We start from the raw sequence: 23,132 nt of genomic DNA, 5'->3' as shown, positions 1-23,132 counted from the left end.
GGACTCTTGGACTACTAATTCTAATTTATTGTCCTCAAAATAGGGATTCATTTCGCAGACATGTCTGTAGAAAGATCTCTGCGGGTAAACCTATATTGGGGAGGAGAAATACATTACGAGGGTGACTTTGTTTGTTATTTGCCTCGTACTTCCAACCGGACATTCACTTTGAGGCATAGAATTTGATACGGAGAGTTGGTTGACAGGATTTATCACTATGTTGGGGTCGATAAAAGGATGTTCAAGCTGAAATTGTTTCTTCGTCAACCGTTGGAGAGTTCCAAATATACTGTTTCCGCAGTGGTGGATGATGAAACTCTTGAGGTAATGTACGATCTTTGGATCGAAAGAGTTTCATACATGGCGGAGATTTATATCGAGAAAGAAGAAATCGTTCAAATGCCTGTAGTTAATAGCGTATTCACTGGACCAATAATTAATGTTGGTCCAATGATGTCGCTTGTACATGCATTCATGGATTCAACAAAGTTTAACTTCGGTTCTAATTCAATCGTTCCAGAGACTTCATCGGCATCTCACTATATGCATAATGATCGATCTATGGATTCATTAGAACCAAGACTCACATCAGGGTCCATGGGTGCCCAAGAATATTTTCATGGCTTGGATTCGATTCGAAGTTTTGGAGATTCAGGGCCATCATGCCATATTTCTCCACATGGGATGGGAGCGTATTGTCACATTCAATGAGGAGAATAATAATATACACCTCCATATGAGGTTTGAGAGTAAGCAGTAGCTCAGTCGGACAGTTAGGATGTGGTCGATCAATCATAATAGGGAGTTCAGAGTTATTGAGAGTAAGAGTAATACGTGGTTTACTAAATGCAAATCATCAATTGAAAGAACTCCTTCCACTTCAACCGCGCCATCGTATCCACCATGCGACTGGTGTGTTAGAACCGTAAAGAAAAAGACTCATGAAATGTGGCAAATTACAAAATGGGTCAATGACCATAACTGCTTAGGCGACATGATTAGAAATAACAATACAAGCCTGACGGCTTCCGTTATTTCAAGGCACATACTCCGTAGCATTGAAAATGATCCTGGGTTGAAGGTCAAGAACATACTAAGTTTCGTTAAAGAAAACTTGAAGGTTGATGTGTCTTACAAAAAAGTTTGGTATGTCAGACGTAAAGCAATTGAGCTTGTGTTTGGATCTTGGGAAGCGAACTTTGCCGAGCTACCACAGTATCTCGATGCCCTGGTGCAATCCAATCCAGGCACCGTGGTGGAATGGTCACATCATTCGGATAGTTCGGATCGAGTTAAAACTTTTAACTATGTATTCTGGGCTTTGGACCGGCTATTGAAGCATTCCACATGTGCAGGCCGATTATATGTGTTGATAGCACTCATTTGCGTGGCGAATACAAGGGCAAACTCCTTATTGCAGTCACTCAAGATGCGAACAACAAGATTCTGCCAATTGCTTATGCCATGGTTGATGAGGAGACGATTTCCAGTTGGTCGTGGTTCCTGGAACAATTAAGATATAATGTGGCACTTGATCGACATCCTATCTGTGTCATTTCCGATAGCCACAATGGTATCATCTATACCATGACACACTTTGACTATTGGGAGGAACCTTTGGCCTACCATAGGTTTTGCCTGCGACATGTTAGGAGTAATTTGATGACACACTTCAAAGATTTACACCTTAAAAAGTTGTGTTGGGTAATGGGAAGGGCAAGACAATTGCGCAAGTGGCGGATGTTCAGAAGAGAACTACGAAACATGTTTCCAGATGTTTGGAATTATCTGTCAGCCATTAGTCCTGAAAAGTGGTGCCTAACACACGACGATGGCCATCGTTGGGGTATTCTAAATACCAACATATCCGAAAGTTATAATAATGTCTTGCGCGGGGCACGCCATTTGCCAATTCGTGCATGCATTGATATGACATTCCATTGGACAGTTGAGTTATTTAAGACAAGAAGGGAAGATTCTTCACATTGTCGCAATCCATTTCCCCCAAAGATATGGCAGCGTTTTAAGAATGCTGAGCAGAAGGCAGGCGCCCACAGAGTCATTGAGTTCGATAGCCCATCGGGCGTATACAAGGTTATCACAGGCCGGCGTGTCGATGGTAAATGAGGCAATACGCAAACTGTCAGGTTTTTTTATAACGCATGCTCTTGTGGAAAGTGACAGAATTACAGGTTTCCTTGTTCACAAGTTTTGGCGGTGTGCAGGAATAGAGGTGACAATCCGGGATTGCTAGTGGATCAGCAATTTACCAAAACGATGTGGGCCGTGCAGTATTCAGGGCAGTTTAACCCACTGCCGCATCAAGATACTTGGCTCCATCCTGGATGGGAGCTGCAGGCAGACAGGAGCAAGTTTGTTGCACGTCGGGCAGGGCGGGTTCGAGCTAGCAGAATTCGGAATGAGATGGATGAAAGGGATCCAGACGAACCAAGAAGATGTCGAAACTGTCATCAGACGGGTCACAATAGGAGAAATTGTCCGAATTATAAGTCTTGATTTGATTGAGTTCCTAGAAATTGGAAACTCATGTCAGTGCACTCTAGTTTGGCGTAGGGTTCAATCTAGTTCATTTGTGTTCGATTTAGGATTTATTTCAAACAATTACATTATTGACTGACATTGTTCATTTGTCAAATGCATGATTTGTTCTTGACTATGATAAGTATTGAATTAACTAGTTTAAACGTGCAGCCCAACAGTTTTATTCATTTATCGCTACATACCCTATCCATTGATTTGTTGATATATTTGTTAAGGGAATGCTCGGATGGTGTGTTATATGTGTTAATGCTTTTGCATATGCAGGATACTGGGAGTTTTTATGTTTGATTGACCGCGAGTTATGACCGCTTTATAGGAGAAACTCTGTCAAATTTTTTTTAAAACTTTTAAATTATGACTACAAATAGATTGCTACACAAGGAGGGCTCGTATTCGTACTTCTACACCATCTTCAAGCGAGGAACGCACTCTCTCACATGAAGAGTCGACTGAGGAAGAATCTCCTTCGCCTGAGCCACCACCTCGGTCTCGTCGGAAGACCGCATTCACTAGCCGCGACGAGCCACTTCCACATTATGACACCACTAGATTCACGTCACTCGAGAATCAACAGTGGTACGAAGCAGGTTTAGATAAGGAAATTATCATTGAAAAGCACCTGGCACCGGAGGTGGATGCGCACTACCACATCTCTACGGCATTCAAGAAACTCGGATGGGAGAACATCCTTCAATTGCCAAAACACTACTACCCCAACCTGGTCCGGGAGTTCTACGTCAATGTAGAAAACAAACAGAGTCACAGTGGCAACCTCATCGTCTCTTGGGTTCGAGAAAAGAGAGTGGCTCTTAACCAGGATACAGTCGCCAAAATCGCCAAACTCAAAGACAAAGGAGTGGAGGTTAAATTGACTAAGGAATTCAAGGCACGCGACCCTTGGCAGGTGGGAGAAGCGGTAGCACGTCTAAAGGGTCAATATAGGGAGCGGGGAAGTTCAAAGAAGCTCACCGTATATGCCGACTCCTTCGAGCATAGGTACCACTTGATCTTCTATCTCTTCGCCTTCAATGTGGTACCCAAGAAGAGTGGAAAACGAGAACTCCGCAATAGTGACCTGTACTTCTTGGATAAGATGATGCATGGTGTGGGTGGGCAGTTGACTGGTATTCCTTTGCCCAGCATCATCATCAGTTACATGTGGACCACAGCTCGCATGAGGGCTGACGAGACTTGCTTTGGATTCCCTTGACTGCTATCCCTCATTTTTGAGAAGCTCAAGGTTCCTCTTGGAATCGAGCGAGCCATAGTCACTAGGTCCACCGACGAGATCAGTGTCTCAATACTCAAATTCTTGAGTATCTCTACAGATTTTGGAGCTGCTCTAGTTCGAAACACTGGAGAAGCTTCGACTTTTGCACAGCCCCCACCTCACACTCAGCAGGAACCAGAAGCTCAAGAGACAGGGGCACAGCAGACTCTTCCTCCACCCGTTTCACGACCACCACCTCCGCCGCGATTCAAGTGGCAAGAGCTCCTCAATGCCATCTGCTGTATGGAGACACGAGTCGTCGAGCGCATTAACCAGACCGAGAGGATGATGACAGAGACAGAGCGACTCGACAGACATGATCGTCGTCTTCGTGCGATCGAGAATCATTTCCATATCCGCCGGTCACCTACTCCGACGCCTCAGCAGGAGGAGGGGCATATTGGTACATCACAGGGTCCTCATGGAAATGAGGAGGCAGTAGACCCTCGTTCTGAGCAGCCATGAAGATCTTTAGCTGATTACATCTTCTGTTGCTGTAATTTTTCTTTTATTGTGTTCGGTTTAAACTTTGTAGTTTTCATTTTGGATTCTCTTGTGCTACTCATGATTTTTTGTACTCTTTTGTTTCATTGTGTTCGAATTTGGATGATCGTAAGGATTAATGGCTTCAAATTGAATCACCACTTATTTTGACGGAAGTTTCAGTTTCTATTACCTTCTTCACAATGAGGACATTATTAAATTTAAGTGTGGGTGAGGGATTACTTTATCTTATGGGGATTGTGTCTTGAAATGCATGATTTGAGTTGTCTATGGCTTAAAAATGTTGGAATTTTATTTGAAAATGTTGTATTGTGGTTAATTTTCTTGAAATTGAGGTTGTTGACAGGGAGTTTTGTCCATTTTTATGGGGAAACTCTGTAAAAAATTTTTAAAATATTTTCCAATATATGTGTTAATGGCCAAAATGTTCAATTCTGTGAAATTGTGAGTGGATTAATGAGTGGATTAAATGAGTGGATTAATGCATTAATTTTGTGAAATTGTGATGGATATCGATATATGAAGTTCATGCACGAGCTAAAACAAGTGTAAGGATTGTCCAGAGAATAAAGTACACAAGAAATTAGAAGCAAAAATGAAGGAAAAAGGAAAGAAGCGAAAAAGTTGGAAATTTAATGGCACGGATCCGAGCTCGGATCCGTGAGAGCAAAGGGAGATCCGATCCCTCGTCTGTACTTCTGGAGGAGTGTATCCGAGGTCAGAAGATCCGACCCCGGATCCATCATAGGAAGACCTCGGATCCTCAAGATCCGACCTCGGATCTATATTCAACCCTCGGATCCGAGGCTTGGATCTGTCTCTCTCTTCAGCAAGTGGCACACCCGTTTTCCTTTCCCTTTCTCACAACTTTTCCATCTATTTTGAGGGATTCAGGATTTTAGGATTTTAGAGATCAAGATTTAGTGTTTTAGGAGAATAGCACTTTCGGTTTTAGGGTTGTAGGATTTTAGTTTGACAATAATTTGCCTTGATTAGGACTTTAGATTTTTAATTAAAATAGTAATCCTATCGTGCCGCACAAATATTTGTTAATGGATTTTAATGAACCCAACAACCTTGATTTAATGTTTTAGGGTTTACAAGGATTTGGTTTCTAAGATTTACAATATAGTGTTTTACGACTTCAGCACTTAGGGTTTTTAGAATTTTTGCATGACAATAAATTTGCCTTGATTATCGCTTTATATTTTTAATCAAAATAGTAATCTTGCAAATAATTGTAAAAGGTAAAACACACAAGATTTAATCGCTAGATATTTGATTTAATTTTTTTCTTTTCCTTTTCAACTACCAAACAAATAACATGCACTTCATAAAAATAACTTATACGATTTTTTAAATTAACATTGCGTTATGAAATTTCTAAAATTACAATTGAAATTCATCCAGATATTAATGACTATTAACTATTAGATTCTTATAACTAATATTCATCGGTGTCAACAAATAAATACGATTCATTAATAACAAAGGAAAATTAGAATTTGATAAAAAAAATTTATTTGATAAAAAAGGAAAAAAAAGTTAGTATTTTATTCATAAAATATAGTCAACACCTTACATGTTAACAATTTCATTCTATTTTTACATTGATATACGAAATAGAAAGAACTGTGCATGTGTACTTTTTTCACCATTTAAATGTATTATAATAAAATAACGTATTTCCAACCATACAATTACCAATTTTTTTTAATACAAAAGAAATATGCATGTATAGTAAATTATATTAAAAAGATTATTGTGAATATGATTTTTTTTAGAGCACATATTTGATGACTTTAGCCACGTGCAAGTTTTAAAATAAAAAAAATTTATTCCTCTGCTAATTACAGATTTTTAAATAACATTTCTCTAACATTTCTCCGAAATATAAGAATTTAGTAGAGCTTTTAAAATAAGATTGTACTACCGACAGCATTTTAGTAAAGACAAATTCTACAAAACAAACAACATTTACAGTTAATTTTACATTTTTTTGGGAGCTCGTAAATTTCATTTTAAAATTTTTTTCTAGCAAGTTTGAATTTAATTTTCTGAAAGTCATACTTATAAATGCGAAATCTAACAAAAAAATTAAATACCATTTTTGGAGGTCAAATTTATCAAATGCGAGCTATTTGAAGAATTTTTTTTAAAAACATTTAGGAGCTCGCATTTAGGTCTTACTATTTTCTAGAAAAAATTCTCGCGAAATGCGAAGACCCCCCTACGGAATATCCCACCAAAATTACCCCTTTTGTAGAATTTTTTTAAAATTCATCACAAAATTGGAAATTTCTCCGAGTAGAGAGATTGAGAAAGGATGAAAGAGAAAAGAGAAAGATGGATGATGATAATTTTTTAAAATTTTAAAAGTGTTTCAAAAGTTTTGAAATTGGTAAAAAAACCCATAATAGTTAAATTAAAGTAATTTGAGCACCATAAAGAAAAGGAAAAAAATGAAAAGTAAAAAATATTTAAAAAATAATAATACGTCATTTGCAGGTCACATAGAGGTTAAGGATGAAATTTCATATCAATTTAAAAGTAAAAGTGCGGACATTTTGAACCAAAGGGTGGCTGATTGACTTTTGGTGAAACCACGAGGAGCTTCTATATTTTACTCAAATAAATACAATCTTGAGTGGAAATAGCTTCTTACATTTATGCAAATGTTTTATTCAAGCAAGAATATATATGATAGCAAGATAACAGATATATGGTCATGTGGGTGACATTATATGTCATGTTGGTTGTCTCTTATCCATTTAAGGATCCTGCTGAAACCAAAACTCATTCAGAAGACAATAAACAGCTCACTCAAAAACGAGGAAGCAATTTACCCAAGTTATTTCAAAGAAAGCGAGGAAACAGCTCTCAAAAACAGGTAAAACAATGCAAACACATTAAGATGTTAAACCAAATTCCCATGCTCACTCAAAATCCCACAAATGTGGGGCACACCCTCATGTGGATGATTTTTTTCAATTCATCTGTTTTGTGTTTAGAATAGCAGTTTTTTTCATATCTGCATATTACCTTAGCTGTCTCTTTTACTTTAACAGAGGTCAGGTTTGGCCCCCCTCCAATTCGCTGTACTCTTTCTCGATATAAATAAATTAAGGAATGGTATCTCGACCCCAATCAAAACAATAATAAAAAAAAAAATTCATAATTCTGGATAGTTGGCACATAAAATGCACGGAGGACTTTTTGTTGGTTCAAGGGGGACTCCACAACTTATAAGGAGAAAGGGAAAAGGGCAAAGGTTTTAGAGTTGAACTAGGTATCTTATGATAACCCAATTAAAGCCCCTACGCCAACACAAGTTGACTTAGTTGGTAAGGATGGATTATAAAAGGTCATGTGTTCAAATTCCGCTATCGATGTGAGAACTGTATTGATGAGCGATCTATAATTATCTCTGTGAGTGACCCATGATCCTGGATGCCTACCTAGACCTGTGGTGGTAACCGATGTCGAACCTACCCAGCCAAAAAAAAAAAAAGAGCTAACGTCCCAACCAATTAAGTAGTTGGGTCTTCATGGAAGATACTTAACATATATATAAATATCTGAGAGAAGATGAATCTATTATTAATCATAGAAATAAAGTATATTTCAACTCTTTTGTCGAGACTGACATAAAAATTAGCTAAAACTATCTTTACAATAACTCATTTCAACTTCTCATGCTTGTTTTTCTCTAACAACAAAAAACAATCAATTAGTTACTCCATACTCTAAACAACTAAATTACTAGAGCTTACTGAACCAAAAACTTCCAAATTTCAAATAGGAAAAATCAACTATCACAACGATTCGTTTAACTATGCCAACAACAATGTGCAGTATTTGAGGACCCTCCCATGTGATATCAAGGATCTTTCTTGGAGATCGTCTAGAGATCTGACGGATGAAAGTACCATGAGCAACCAGTTTGTCGAGCCTGAGTAGCCAATGCAGAGTTTAGATGTTATCATGCAGATAATACGTAAGGCCACTATACCACCCGTTCGCTTGTATCGTGGACATGATGGGTGAAATGCACATGTGTTGCACCTTATGGTAAAGTTTAGCATAGACTTGTATTTATTCAGTTAATATGAATTGGTAAAATTGACAGACTAATTTTGAGAACAAAAACATGTTTTGTTTTCTAGCAAAGAAAAAATAAAGTCTCATGAATACTGCCCAAGATGAGATCTTTTGATCGAAAATTTTCCTATATAATAAGTATAATACAGTTGTATAGAAGTGAAATACAACATTCAGCCTAGCCATTTTTATACGTGGACATTGTTTTTTAGACAAAATTTTAATTACCCGCGAATGTCATAGAATATGTGAGTTCAAGTAATGAGAAATCAAGCTAAAGTGCCATATCATATGTGGTAGTCGCAAAAGATGAATTAATGGCAACTGTGTTAAGAAAAAGTCAAACAAAAAACCAACAAAATCTAATTTTGTTTCCCTTCTTGTTTGTTTGTTTGTGGGCACGTTGTGTGATTGAGATCGAACTGCATCGCTCTGGGTTTCCAAAATAACGCAACCTTCAAAGTTCAGAGGACGGCAATAGAGCTTTAATCCTAGATTTAATTGAACCTAGATTTAATTGTTGTCTTGTAATCCTTTGCTGACCTGCTCCTCGTTGTACCGATAGCTTCGAGTCAAATTTTAATAGACTATAAATTCTCAACAAAACAAGAGAAACCAAAAACATCGAAGATAAAAAAAAAAAACCACAAGTCTTTCAGTTCCATAATTCTTTAACTAAATGTAGGAAATAAAATAGAAAAAATGAACTATTAAAATTTGACCTAGAAGCTATGGCTACAACAAGGAAGAGGTCGGCGTACGGTAAGAAGGATTAAAAGATAGCAGTTAAATCTAAGGCGAAACCTTTATTGTTGTATTCTGAAATTGCATTATTCTCGAGAACAAGTGTTACATTTCAATCTCAATAAAAAAAAATAAAAAAAAAAGTAGTACCCACAGACAAGAGAGAGGGAGGGAGAGAGAGAGAGAGAGAGAGAGTCTGTGTTGTGTTTGACTCTTTCTTAATATAATTCCCATTTATCAATTCATCTTTTACGATTATCTGTTTTGTGTTCCTTTTTGTGATTCACTAAACCCGCATCAGCTTTATAACTAAAAACTAGAGGTGGCAATTTGTCCCTAATCCCAATGGGTTACCCATACCCATGAGGACTTTGGGTGGGATGGATACTAGAATTTGATATTGAGTTTGAAATGAGACAAATCCCAATTGTACCCATTAATTGATGGGAAATTTTGGGAAATACTTGGGTACCCATTGAGCCCAAATAACAAGGGCTCCGTTTGGATTAGCTGTTTTTGGAGGGTGTTTTTGAAATATTTTATTGTAATAGTGTATATGAAAAATTTTTACTATAAATTTTTTTTGAAATATTTGATATACTAATATGGATGGGATGTTTTTTGAGTTATTGTACATTACTGTAATATTGTAATTGAAAAACTTATTTTTTGAAAAAATAGTCAATCCAAACGGAGTCTTAAATTCAAAAATTATCTTTAACAATTTTTATAGTCACACCAACGAATATAATCTAGTAGTATTCCTACTCATTATTCACAAGAATTTCCAGCATTTCAATCAGTTTAGACCTGTCATTCTTGGACAATGATGAAGATAAATATTCAAAACCCTAAGTACCTTAGCCATCTTGATATACGTTAGAATATGGCTGTATATCTATCTTTTCCTTTATTTGTTAATCCAATTTTTGGCGGGAATCCTGAGTATAAAGCACTTGCATGTTTATTTAATAAAACTAAAAGAAATTTAATAAGTCAAAAATATTAAAATTATATAAAAAATAAAAAATGAATTAAAGGAAAAAAATATGTAGAAAATTGATTTGGGTATTGGGCGGGATCAATCTAAACCCATCCCAAAGTGATCCCGTCCAAGTTAGTCCCAAAACACATATGGGTAAAGTTGGGGCCAAACCCATATGATTCGGCTCCATCTCAAACCCAAGCAAATCCCGCCCATCCCGCTCATTTTGCCTCCTCTACTAAAAACTGAAAAGATCTATTCATTCCTAGTTCCATTTTTTTTTTTTCCTTTTTATACTATATCTATCTTTGGCTTTCCTTTTTTGGATGCAATGATAATAAATTCATGGACTAGCTAGCTATATCCATATATAACACCTTGACCTCTCTCTTTCTTTTAAAGACATTCTACAAAAACATATCATAACCGCTTACCTTTGAGAATACCCCATGAAATACAACTGAGCTCATGAACTGCCAGTTAAAAAGTTAAAATAAAAGCAAAAACTTAACAAGCAAACAAACCACTAGGAATATGGATTTACTATGTCCAGGGCATCAAAAGTTTGGCAACGATGATGAGTAGAGTGCCATGGTGATCTCCAGAAATGGGGTCGAAAAGTTCATTGAGATGGCCAGCATGAATGCCGTGGCCACCAAGACAATGGCAGCATGGTGCATCACAAGAGATGCCAGCTGGTTAGGTGGTCGGATGTATATAGTCACAATCGTGGAGAGAAAGGACAGCTCGAGAGCCATGCCAAACCAATGATGTGCCTTTTTTAAATGTAGGCTAAAGGCCATAAAGGCCATGATCAAACTTACTGCCCTTTTCGTTTTCATTATTTCTGTTCTATCTTTTATATAATTCGTTAATCTTTGAAATGGAAAAAGCGATATCCATACTATGCTATGCTTGGTTTGTGTATTAGAAGCTCGATGATACAAGGCCCTCCCCTTTCCCTTCTTCGGAAATTAAAAAAAAATAAATAAATAAAGAACCACCACTCTAATCTCAGTTAAGAGTCTCTGTCGGAATTGGAATTGCAATTATGTCCAGTAAAATTATAGAACAGGACGAATTTGTATTTATTTGGTAGCTGAAATAGGATGGACAATCGAGGATAATTTTACAAGTCTCAAGGCTAAAGCATGAAAATATAAGTTGTTTATCTTGCGTGTGTGTGTGTGTAGACACCTCTAATCTTTTTTATTTCAATATTATATAGTCTTAGTATGGAGCTCTTCCTCTAATAACTCCTGTTTATTAAAGATAATTAAGGAATCGGATTTGTAAATATTGAAGCATAAGTGACCAAAAGTAGGATTTACTTTATTTTTTTTCCTATTGGGTCGAAACGTCCACGTGAGAGTTTATTCAAGAATAAGTTCATGCATCCATGTTGTAGTATGGCCAGACTTACCTATTTCCTTAGCAGTTGAGACAGCATGACTAGAAGATACATCTTTTGTGTGGTCTTTAGGATCTGAAAAAGAAATGTTGAACGAGTGGATCTGGAGGAGCAGGTTTCATGAATCAGCACCAAGAAATGGCGTTAATTCCTGCAGTCCTTGCTAGTGCTGCTGAGACAATACTCATGATTCCTGATGCGTCTTTGTTGGAATTATCTGCGCAAATATCACATTAAGTTCAAATGCAATTCTAGATGTACCTTCATAGATTGAACACGCTGCACTGCGGCCGTCTCGCTTTCAGCCTCTCCGCAGCTATTCCGAAGAACGCCGTACTGCGAAATGCCCAATTGCATCTTTTCTTAGAATTGCTGCACATATTGGGCAGACCTGGAATATCGTGGTCCTACGAAAATTAAAACACCTGGGTGAGAAAAAAAAAAGGAGAGAGCCATACTATTCTAATATTTGAGTCTTCTTTTACTCTATTCACTGTTTTTTAAGAAATTTTTCATTCTTTTTCGGGAATTAAGACTAAACAGTGAATTCTTTTTTTCTTTTGTTGCCCTATATTTCCTTTTTCGCGGTCAGGAGTAGAGAGACTTTTTCTTAACCAAGACAAATAACGTAAGAGGCAGACTAAAGGGCCAGAAGGTAGTTGGCAATTGGCACAATGATAAAATGGAAGAGGAAGCTACAGAGCTAGAGATGACGAAACCCTTTATTTATTTATTTATTTATTGTTTGGTATTTTTTATTCTTTCTATCCTTTTTTATGGAGCAAATACACAAAAAGATTTTAAAAAATAATTAAAAAGAAAAGAAAAGAAAAGAAAGAGTGGTGTTCACTAGAGTTGTAATCGAATCGAACTGCTTGTGAGCAACTTGGTCAAAAACTCAACTCGAATTCAGGTTGATCGAGTTCGAGGAGCTTGATAGAGCCAAATAAGTCGAGTTCGAGTATCCAGTAGCAAGACTTGAAGACTTGTCAAGCCTTATCAAGTTTCTAAATTTGAATTTTTAAAATTATTATTATTATGAAATTACTCTTGTACCCATAAGAGTGGTTGAATTTACGAAATGTTTTAGGTTGTATGAAATTTTTGAAGGGCGATAATGTTTTTCGCTTAAAATTTGTCAAGAAAAGTGAAATCTCTAAATTTTCATGACTCGAGCTCGAGTTCTATGAGCATTGCATTGAACTCGAGCTCGAGATCCAATAATTACATCCAATAATACTATTTACTTGAGTTTGAGTATCCTTTCTGCAAGTCGAATTGAGGTCGAGTATGACGATATTCGAATTCGATTTGACTCAATTACATCCTTAGTGTTCACCAACTATTGATCCAATTCTCAACTAAGTGCACCTGTTGGACTTCTATATGTCATAGATATAGATTTAGGAGAGGGTTTCTTTCCATCCCATGCTTATATACAGCTCACTTTGGAGGGGATACCAAACTTATAATTACAAAGGCCACTTCTGAGGACATCCATAGCAAACTTATTAATAACCCTAATTATAAGGCCCATTTCATGATGGCCATCGCAATGAACTATGTCGGCTGAGTGCTTGCGTCTTAGGGATGGGTACGAGTTGTGTACTTGCCTTGTACAGCATTTAGTTGACTCAATCCGCACTTTGCTGGTCAGTCATTTTGTAATTATTAACAACCGTGCATATCATCGGATACCCATTGAAAGATGATTCCATTAATAGATACTCGCCCCACCCCGCTTATCATTTTATTTTTTTAAAAACTAATTTATACTAATCTAATTTTGTATTTTACATCATCTAAGATTCGACATAGATTTTATCCAAAAGAAGCCTCAGACCAAAAAAAAAAAAACATGCAAAAAGAGTCCAAAAAAAGGGTAAACATTAAAAGAAGCCAGAATAAAAAAATGAAATAATTAGTACTCTTTTTTTCATATATATTCTACATCAATCAAACTCTTTCCTTAAAAAACATAAGATGATGACCTCTGAATCTTGTAAACAAATAGTGTCTCATATTTGGAGAGTAATTTGTTCAATGAAATTACTTAAATAAAAAGTACTCTAAAAAGTAGTCTAATTTTTTTAATATTTAAAAATATCCCAAAATATATTTTAAAAACTCTACTACTCTTAAATATTTTAAAATATTTTCTAAAAATATCCCAAAATATACTTCTAAAATTTTGTTATAGTAAAATTTTTTAAAAACACTCTCAAAAACAGCTAATTCAAACGGTAACATTTGTGGCACAGGTCAGGTACCTTATGAGTTCTTAATTTTATGACCCTAACCCGCTTCGCATATGAGATGATATCCAACTCTTTTTTGACTAGGTCAAATACCTTTTTTTTATCCAATCAAATAATGTGGATCGAGTATCTTCTTCGGATCGAGTCGGATATCGCAAGTTTTCAACGGATAATTTTGCTTGCCCGTACTAAGTCCTAGTAAATACTAATAATCATAGAAAATGCACTTTTGATGAACTTACATGGAATGTTCAAGTAGCTATTTGTCATGTAGTTGTAGACTGAGTAACGCGCGGAGCCAGCCCTCAAATTATTTATCCACATGCTTCTTAAATTGTTTAAGACAGTTCTATCATTGATCAAAAAAAAAAAAAGACAGTTCTATCAAGTTTATCTTTTTTACTTCCTTTTTTTTTAACCAATTACTAGTCAAGTAGCAAATATTGGTTAAAAAAAACATTTTACGAAAAAGTAGTAAATATTGGTACGATTATTTTTCTTGTATGGTTGGGGGAAGATTCACCTTTTTTTTTTCTGTGCAAGGGGAAGCTGTTCAAAAAAATTAAAAAAAAAGAAAAAAAGATTTTAGGGTTTAATTTATATTTCGTTAGATGTGCCCAGTGTTTATGAAAAAACTTTTTTCCCTTTTCCTTTTCTTTCTTTCTTTTTCTTTTTTCATTTTTCATTTTTTCTTTCTTTTTTTTTTTTCTTTTTCTTCCTCCCTTCCCCCTTCTTCTCCCTTCCCCTTCCCCTCCCTGTTCCCTCTCCCGAAACTGCTAATGAAGCAGCAACAGCAGCATTTTTTTTTTTTTTTGCTTGTTTTCTCTCCCCCTTCCCCGCCACCCCTCTCCCCTTCCCCTTCCCTCCCCCGCTACTCCTTTCTTCTCCTCTCCCCCGCCACCCCCCTCCCACCACCCCTCTCCCCATCCTCTCTCTTGCCGGCAGATGAAGCAGCAACAGGAATTTTTTTAAACCAAATATTATACAAACTTGGTAAAAAACCAAGGTTGGCCCGTAATATTGTGCTTAATGTGCTTGTAACATATTGCCTTGTGCCATTCTAATTGACTCCATCGCACTTACCACAATCTCACACCGCCAAGGTCGAAAACAGCAGCATCTGGTAGCAGCTGAGGCTGAGGAGCAGCCAATCATTGAGGAAAAGGCACACGGCGGCCTTGACAATGAACCTGTCCGCATCTTTCATGCTGATATCAGTTGCAGTTAAAAATAATCCAAGTCCATTCTACATCAGCTGCCAAATGTTAGATGTTTGCTATCCCTGAGTACACGTATTTGCCTTGTTTCACATGAAGTACAATTTCATATGCTGATTTTGCTTTTAACGGAGGTAAGGTGTCAAAATGGGTGATTTGGACAGATTTGAGTTGGGTAAAATGGGTAATAGATATAAGTGAGTCAACCCATTTATACCCATTTAATTAGATGGGTATAAATGGGTAAGTCAAAAAATAAATTGGGTAACCCAATTATCCATTTATAATCCATTTATTTTAACTTTTTGTAAACTCATTTAAATTCATTTTTGCAAACTAAGTTATCAATTTATACCCATCATTAGTTTTAAATATTTACTTATAATGTTCAATAAGCCTAATTACTAATTTTTTTCCATTTATACTCTATGTCGCAAAATTACATATTATTTAATAATTGAATAATAAGAATATAAAAATTTGAACTAAGTACTATAAAAGTTAATATAAAAACTTAATCAAAAAATTTTGAACCCCTAACATTTTTTTCATATATAAATTTAAAATTTCATTTTAGAAAGATAAGAAAAGAGGCTAAAACTTATCATAAATTTGTAGTACTAAAAAAAGAGCAAGTTAACAAACTAAGAGAAAATAAACTAATAAGATAAAACCCACAAATAATAATAATAATGAAACAAAAACAGTTAACATCATGACAATATGAAAAATCTGAAAAAAAAAAAATGGGTGGGGGAAGAAAATTTTAAATAAGTTAATTGGATTTGATGGGTTACTCAATAATACCCAATGGGTATTATTGAGTAACCTATTTATACCGATATACAAAAATTTAAGATACCCATACCCATCTATTTATGGGTGAGTATGGATAAATTTAGTTAAGTGGGTTGATTTGACACCTATAGGTAAATGTAACGCCACGCCACTTGACTGTTTACCTCCATTACTATAGTTCAAATCTAGGACTCGTAACCGAGAGCTTCGGATAGGGCAGTCAAGGGCCTCAAGGCATAGAACTACAGGGCAGAGCTTTTTCTGGGTATTTCAAATCTCCCTTTACGTAGAGCTTCAAGACAAATTGCTGAATAGCATTTGAGTGCCAATACAATCCTGTGATAACACAAGAAACAAAGCAGAATGGCCCTCCTTTCAGAAAAAAAAAAAACTAATTAATGCTCTATTTTAGTGTTATTTCAACTTTCGTAGGAGTCCGAATCATTACAAATATACAATATGTCTTCTTAACACTTTTATTAAACAAGTGTTTTTTGAGTGAATATGTCAAAGTAATTTCATGGAATGTACTACTTCGTATCTTATCTTATCTTATCTTATCTTAAACTACATAAAGCCGCGAAGGCTGAGCTACAGTTAATTGTCCCGGTTTCACTGTGATTTTGCAGCCAATTTCGTCCTTTTTGGTCTTTTCGTGGGCTTCATGCAGGGCCCTTGCTTCTTTTTCCGCTTGTCCTCATTGCTTTTTTTGTTGCTTTGTTCCCATTCTGCCCTTCCCTTGGTTCGTTTGTAATTTTGTCCCCAATTTTGTCCTTTTGTTTCTCCTCCATCTTCCGCTGCTGCTGCAGTTGTTATGCCTGACTTTATTCACAAATGTTAGCTTTTGTCCCCAACTTTGCCCTTTTCTTTCTCCTTCATTTTCCGCTGCTGCTGTAATTGTTATCGCTAGCTTTATTCACGAAAATGTTAGCTAATCATTTTTATTTATTAACTTTCTTTCACATATAACGTCCTTCAATCTTAACTTTGTATTAGCATTTCTTTCTTCAAACTATAATTCTCTCTTCTCTTTTATATTTATTATGATATTCATTAATCAATAAATCAATTACTCAAAATAGATATATTAACAAACATATTGATTTTGTAAAAAAATATCCTTCGCATATATAAACAAAAATATCCTATATATATATAAAAAGGAGTTGTTGTGTGGCTGTTGGATAATTTTCATCTAACCATTTTGAGGGGTACATTAGGCATTTTAGTACCAGTGTACAAGTCATTAATGTTAGGGTATTAGCAGTCTAGGTGTATTGGTATGTACATTACCCAGCCTAACCTTAGTGGCTTGATGCTTCCACTGCCGATGCTTAGTTGTTTCAACTTGACTGTGCTAAACAAAATTATCTCAACAGCCTGCTATAGTTGACATTTGACTGTCCATGGATGACACGACACGCTCAAGACACTGAGGGAAAAATGACAGCAGAGCTGAAACAAGCCGTTATCTAAACGGATGCTTTGTTCTTTTAGCTTTACTCTTCCTACAGCTATGGCGATTATGCTGGTCCAAACACATATTACACGACCTCTCAGCTGCCTGAACCTGCCTTCTACAACTATTACAAGCATGGTTATGAGCGTAGCAGCCAAGATTATGCTTATTTTATTAATTACAGTACTATTCAATTTGGGCATTCGCCCACTTCCGACAGCTGGGCTGGCTAGGTATTTAGCATAGTTTTGAGGGGTACTATTCATGGTTGTTCTATTATGCAATAGTTATCCTCAAGATGAAGAAAGGGCAATTCAGTGGTGCAATAAGAGTGTTCTATTATGTTCTTGAAAACATTGACCCCATTGGAATTTCTGAGAATAATGATTGGAAACTGAAATAACTTAAAGGTTCATGTCCTGAAAATTTTGAAAAAGAAAAAGCCCCCATGTTAGAGCCAGACCATTTCATAGTCCAAACGTTCCTTTTTCTGAGTCATTGATGGCTCACCTGAAGGAAGGCAAAGGGTGATGCTTACACTGTCGATGTGTAGCTTACTAGCTGTTGTTTCAGTTTTATTCTTCTAAGCAGCCCTTGCCATTGATGTGTCATTGCTGCAAACCATCATTGAGAAGAACATTAACTCAAACCTTTATTGTGCAAGTGTAACTGCTTGCTTTTTGGCTTCTGAATTTTCCACCAAATGAGTTCAGCTGATGTGATGAATTAGGACATTACAGTGAGCAATCATTGCTTCTTTACTACAATACTAATGGTTGGAAGATGCGGGACTTGTTGGAAGGCATGCCTGAACAAAAACTGAAAGCCTTTTGCTCTTCTAGAGCATTTGTTGATCAATTTTTTTCCTAACCTGCAATAATACAGGCTGTTCACACACATAACGGTTGCATGACTTGCTTAAACTCTATATCACCAAGGTGGTCCCCAAAGAGGTAAGGTCCCTTCCACTGTGTTTTTCAGGTAGATCCTATCTGTGTGTATATCGGATTTCTGAATGAAACAAACACAATCTTTTACAGTTTACAAGCTCTAATTATATTTGTAACTGTATTCTTGCAGTTCCATGTTTGGCAGCAACTGAGGAACAATTATAGGATCTGTCCAGCTCCCGCTTTCTGATCACGGTACTTTCCAAATCAATTATTCCAATTAATGAATATATATCGGTGTGCATATGTTGATGTACTAGAATTGCTATTATTTTTTAATAACACAATCCCTGTGCTTAATATCCTCATCTTCACTCATTTCTAATGCCCTTAAAAAAATCCTGTGCGACGGTAAAATAAAAACAAATGACTTTGGAACTTTTATTAAAAATGCAATAATTTTGTGACCCTAATCAGTTTATCAAAAACAACGAACTATACCGTAGCAATTCTTACAACTACATCACTATTAATTGCATTTTCCGCTTACAAGCTACATCCCTCACACAGGTTACAACTCCCACGCTGAGTGTGGGTGCCATCCCTAGTACATAATATACACAGCATTAAACAATCATAACGTATCTTTTTTCACCCAAAATAATATATATTAAAAAAATTAATTTTCTCCAAAATATACTCCCTCCCTTTTTTTATAACTGACGTTTAAGGTTTTGCACACCAATTAAGAAAAGTTTTCATTGCTTAAATTTGTACACTACTTTCCTTTTATACCCTCATTAATTGTCCAATTCACCCATGTTTTCTCTTACTAGAGTACTAAATGGTGCTGTTTTACTAGGCCAAAAGCAATGCAATAATTACTAGAAGTAGTAATTAAGAACCCTGTATTGGAAAAGAGAAATAAAAGGGTAAAATTGTGAAAAAATAATTAATACTGTATGGGGATAATAAAACGACAGATAAAAGTACACTAGACCAAATTTCTTAAACGTCAGTTATAAAAAAAGGGAGGGAGTATATATCAACAAAAACTTCATACACATCCAATAAATATAAATCAATTATTCAAATCTATCTTTAACTTCCATTCATTCGACCAACCATTTTCTAAAAATATCCAATAGCTTCTTTCTATTCCAAAAATCTTATTTCTATAATATATATTAACTACTAAACAATTAACTTAAATCTTTTCCACTTCAAAATTGAATAACACAATACACATACATTCAAAAAAAAGTTATAATTAATTCTATACCCTTTATATACGATTTATCTTCCACAATATATACGATTTATATACGATTTATCTTCCACAATATATATATTAACAAAAATATTTATTTTCTAGAAACACAACTTTAATTCTATAATACAAACATAAAATTATTTTGACTACAAAAACATATAAATATATTTTTATATCCTATTTATCACCCATTTTACATATCTCCACTTTTTCCAAAATATATTTTACTGCAACCTATTATTTTTCAAAATATAACATAATTCCTTTCTATTTCAAAAATACTCCTTCAATAATATTCGTTAATAACCCAATTATCAACTTAAACTTCTTCCATTTTTAAATTAAATAACATAACACAAATACAACCGCCATAAAATACTTATCAACAAAAAATTCATAACTATCTAATAAATACAAATTAATTGTACCACTTTCCATTACCTTCCATTAACTCTATTCCAAAAATATTACATCAATAATATTTCAAAAACTAAAAAATTCAAAAATATACAACTAAAAACCAAAATTAAAAAAAAAACTTTTCTCTAAAATTATAACCTACATTATCATTAATAATATGGGATGAAGCAACAATGGCAAAAAAAATATGCAATTGAATCCTTTGACAGAGTACTTAGAGATTTGCTGAATTTTGATCAAATATTTGGTGGAAAACTCATTATTGTTTTCAGTGGAGATTTTCGACAGACTTTACCAATCGTCCACAAAGGTCAAAGAGAAGATTACATTTCTGCATCTCTCATCAACTCATATATTTGGCCACACCTCCAAAAGATTCGATTGACTGAAATATGAGAGCATTTGTCGATCCATCATTCTCAGATTTTCTGCTCAATATTGGAAATGGCACACACAAGCAACCATTGCAAATGACAAGATACAGTTCCCTTCTTCTATGATTGTCCCTTTCATGAATGATGATCATCAATCCTTGCACACTCTAATAGACACTATTTATCCATCTCTATCCAGCTTTTGCCCTTAGAATTCAACTCTCATTAACAGAGCCATTCTCAGTACAACAAATGATATTGTGCACGAAATCAATCAAATTTTGATTCAGAAGTTCCCTGGAGAAGAAATCAAATATATCAGCTTCGATGAGACAGTAGATCCAACAAAACAAGCTGATCACGGTGACTTTTTAAATACTATCCACCCCCCAGGATTACCTCCACATTTGTTGATTTTAAAACCAAATTGCCCAGTTATTCTCCTAAGAAATCTGAATCCAGCATAAGGACTATGCAATGGAACCCGCATGATATGCTTAAATTTTAACAAAAACATCATACAGGCACAGATTTCGATTGGAATTCATTCTGGTAAACAGGTTTTCATTCTTCGCATTCCATTGCACGGTTCTAATGATGAGTCATATCCAATATCTTTCAAGCGTACTCAGTTCCCAATTTCATTATGTTTTGCCATGACAATTAATAAATCACAGGACAAACACTTGATTTTGTAGGATTATATTTGAAAGAACCAGTATTTTCACATGGCCAATTATATGTTGGGCCAGAACTGCTAATGATGTTAACATTTTACTCAGACGTATTGCTTCTGATTCTTTGTCCAGTAATTGTACTCGAAATGTAGTGTATCAAGAAATTTTAGCAGCTACAGCTGAAGATTAAGTACTGAACTTAAAAGTTTTCAATTAAAAGTGCTTATATTCAGCATCTTATATATTTGCATCATTCTAACCATATTAATAAACTTTTGATGTTCTATATTGCAAGCATGGATGACAAATGCACTCCTGTGAATAGTTTGACAAATAAATCAAGTGAGTGGATAATTAAAGTCGTTCTGATTGAAAATCCTATGTATATCTAATACATACTAACGAATAAAAATTCTATATGTATCTAATCAATATATATAAATCGATTATGTTGTTTTGTATTAATGTAGATCAATGAAAATTATATGTGTTTAACCTATATCTAATATATATAAATTAATAATACTGCCTTGTATTAACATATAATAAGTGTTATTTATATCAAATAATTATAATTTCGAGACCATTTCTATATTTATAATTTTCTCTCCTTCTTTATATTTATCTGCTTATTTATTAACTCACTTATTTATTAATTTTGTCGAAAGTGTGTATATTGACAAAAATATTGACAATTAAAAAAATACGCAAATCACTAAAAATGCTATGCACATCTAATACATAAAATAGCCTTCTTTTTATGTTTATTTGCTTATTTATTAATTTTCTCCAAAATATATATATTAGCAAAAATATTAAATATGAAAAAAATGCAAATTCCTAAAAATCCTACGCACATCTAATATATGCAAATGAATAAAATTCTATATGTATTCAATCAATATATATAAATCAATTATATTGTTTCGTATTAATACAAATCAATGAAAATCGAATGTACTTAATATGTATCTAATGTATATAAATTTAATTAATTTTCTCCAAAATGTATATATTAGCAAAAATATTAAATATGAAAAAAAATATGCAAATCACTAAAAATCCTACGTGCATCTCTAAAATGTCTATATTAACAAACATATTAAATATCAAAAAAACATGCAGGTTGCTATATACACAAACATATTAATCAATATATATCAATATATATAAATCGATTATGGTGTTGTGTATTAATGCAGATCAATGAAAATCATATATGTTTAGCATGCATCTAATATATATAAATTAATAATACTACTTTGTATTAACATATAATAAGTATTATTTATGTGAAATAATTATAATTTCGACACTATTTCTATGTTTATAATTTTCCATCCTTCTTTATATTTATCCGCTTATTTATTAACTCACTTATTTATTAACTTTGTCAAAAGTGTGCTTATTGAAAAAAATATTAACTATAAAAAAATTACGCAAGTCACTAAAAATCCTATGTATATCTAATACATACTAATGAATAAAAATTCTATATGTATCTAATCAATATATATAAATCGATTATGTTATTTTGTATTAATGCAGATCAATGAAAATTATATGTGTTTAACGTATATCTAATATATATAAATTAATAATACTACCTTGTATTAACGTATAATAAGTGTTATTTATATCAAATAATTATAATTTTGAGACTATTTCTATATTTATAATTTTCCCTCCTTCTTTATATTTATCCTCTTATTTATTAACACACTTATTTATTAATTTTGTCGAAAGTGTGTATATTGACAAAAATATTAATAGTTAAAAAAATACGCAAATCACTAAAAATGCTATGCACATCTAATACATAAAATAGCCTTCTTTTTATATTTATTCGCTTATTTATTAATTTTCTCCAAAATATATATTAGAAAAAATATTAAATATGAAAAATATGCAAATTCCTAAAAGTCCTACGTATATCTAATATATGCAGATGAATAAAAATTCTATATGTATCCAATCAGTATATATAAATCAATTATACTATTTTGTATTAATACAAATCAATGAAAATCATATGTACTTAACATGTATCTAATATATATAAATTTAATTAATTTTCTCCAAAATGTATATATTAGCAAAAATATTAAATATGAAAAAATATGCAAATCGCTAAAAATCCTACGTTCATCTAATATGTGCAAATGAATACAAATTCTATGTGTATCCAG

The 23,132-nt window shown here is 34.2% G+C and overlaps 1 protein-coding gene across 1 annotated transcript; it reads left to right on the top strand.

Annotated features, from left to right (window-relative positions):
* The first annotated feature begins 994 nt into the window (after positions 1-994).
* Positions 995-2,127, top strand: LOC113724588 (uncharacterized). The gene is made up of 2 exons (XM_027247475.1): positions 995-1,263; positions 1,356-2,127. The coding sequence occupies exons 1-2, from the start codon at positions 995-997 to the stop codon at positions 2,125-2,127; spliced, it is 1,041 nt and encodes a 346-aa protein (XP_027103276.1).
* Positions 2,128-23,132: the final 21,005 nt, after the last annotated feature.

The sequence above is a fragment of the Coffea arabica genome, chromosome 2c (assembly GCF_036785885.1).
Source record: "Coffea arabica cultivar ET-39 chromosome 2c, Coffea Arabica ET-39 HiFi, whole genome shotgun sequence".
In the NCBI taxonomy this organism is placed as follows: domain Eukaryota; kingdom Viridiplantae; phylum Streptophyta; class Magnoliopsida; order Gentianales; family Rubiaceae; genus Coffea; species Coffea arabica.
The sequence above is the reverse complement of the archived record's forward strand: the minus strand, read 5'-3'. Positions and strand labels throughout refer to the sequence as shown.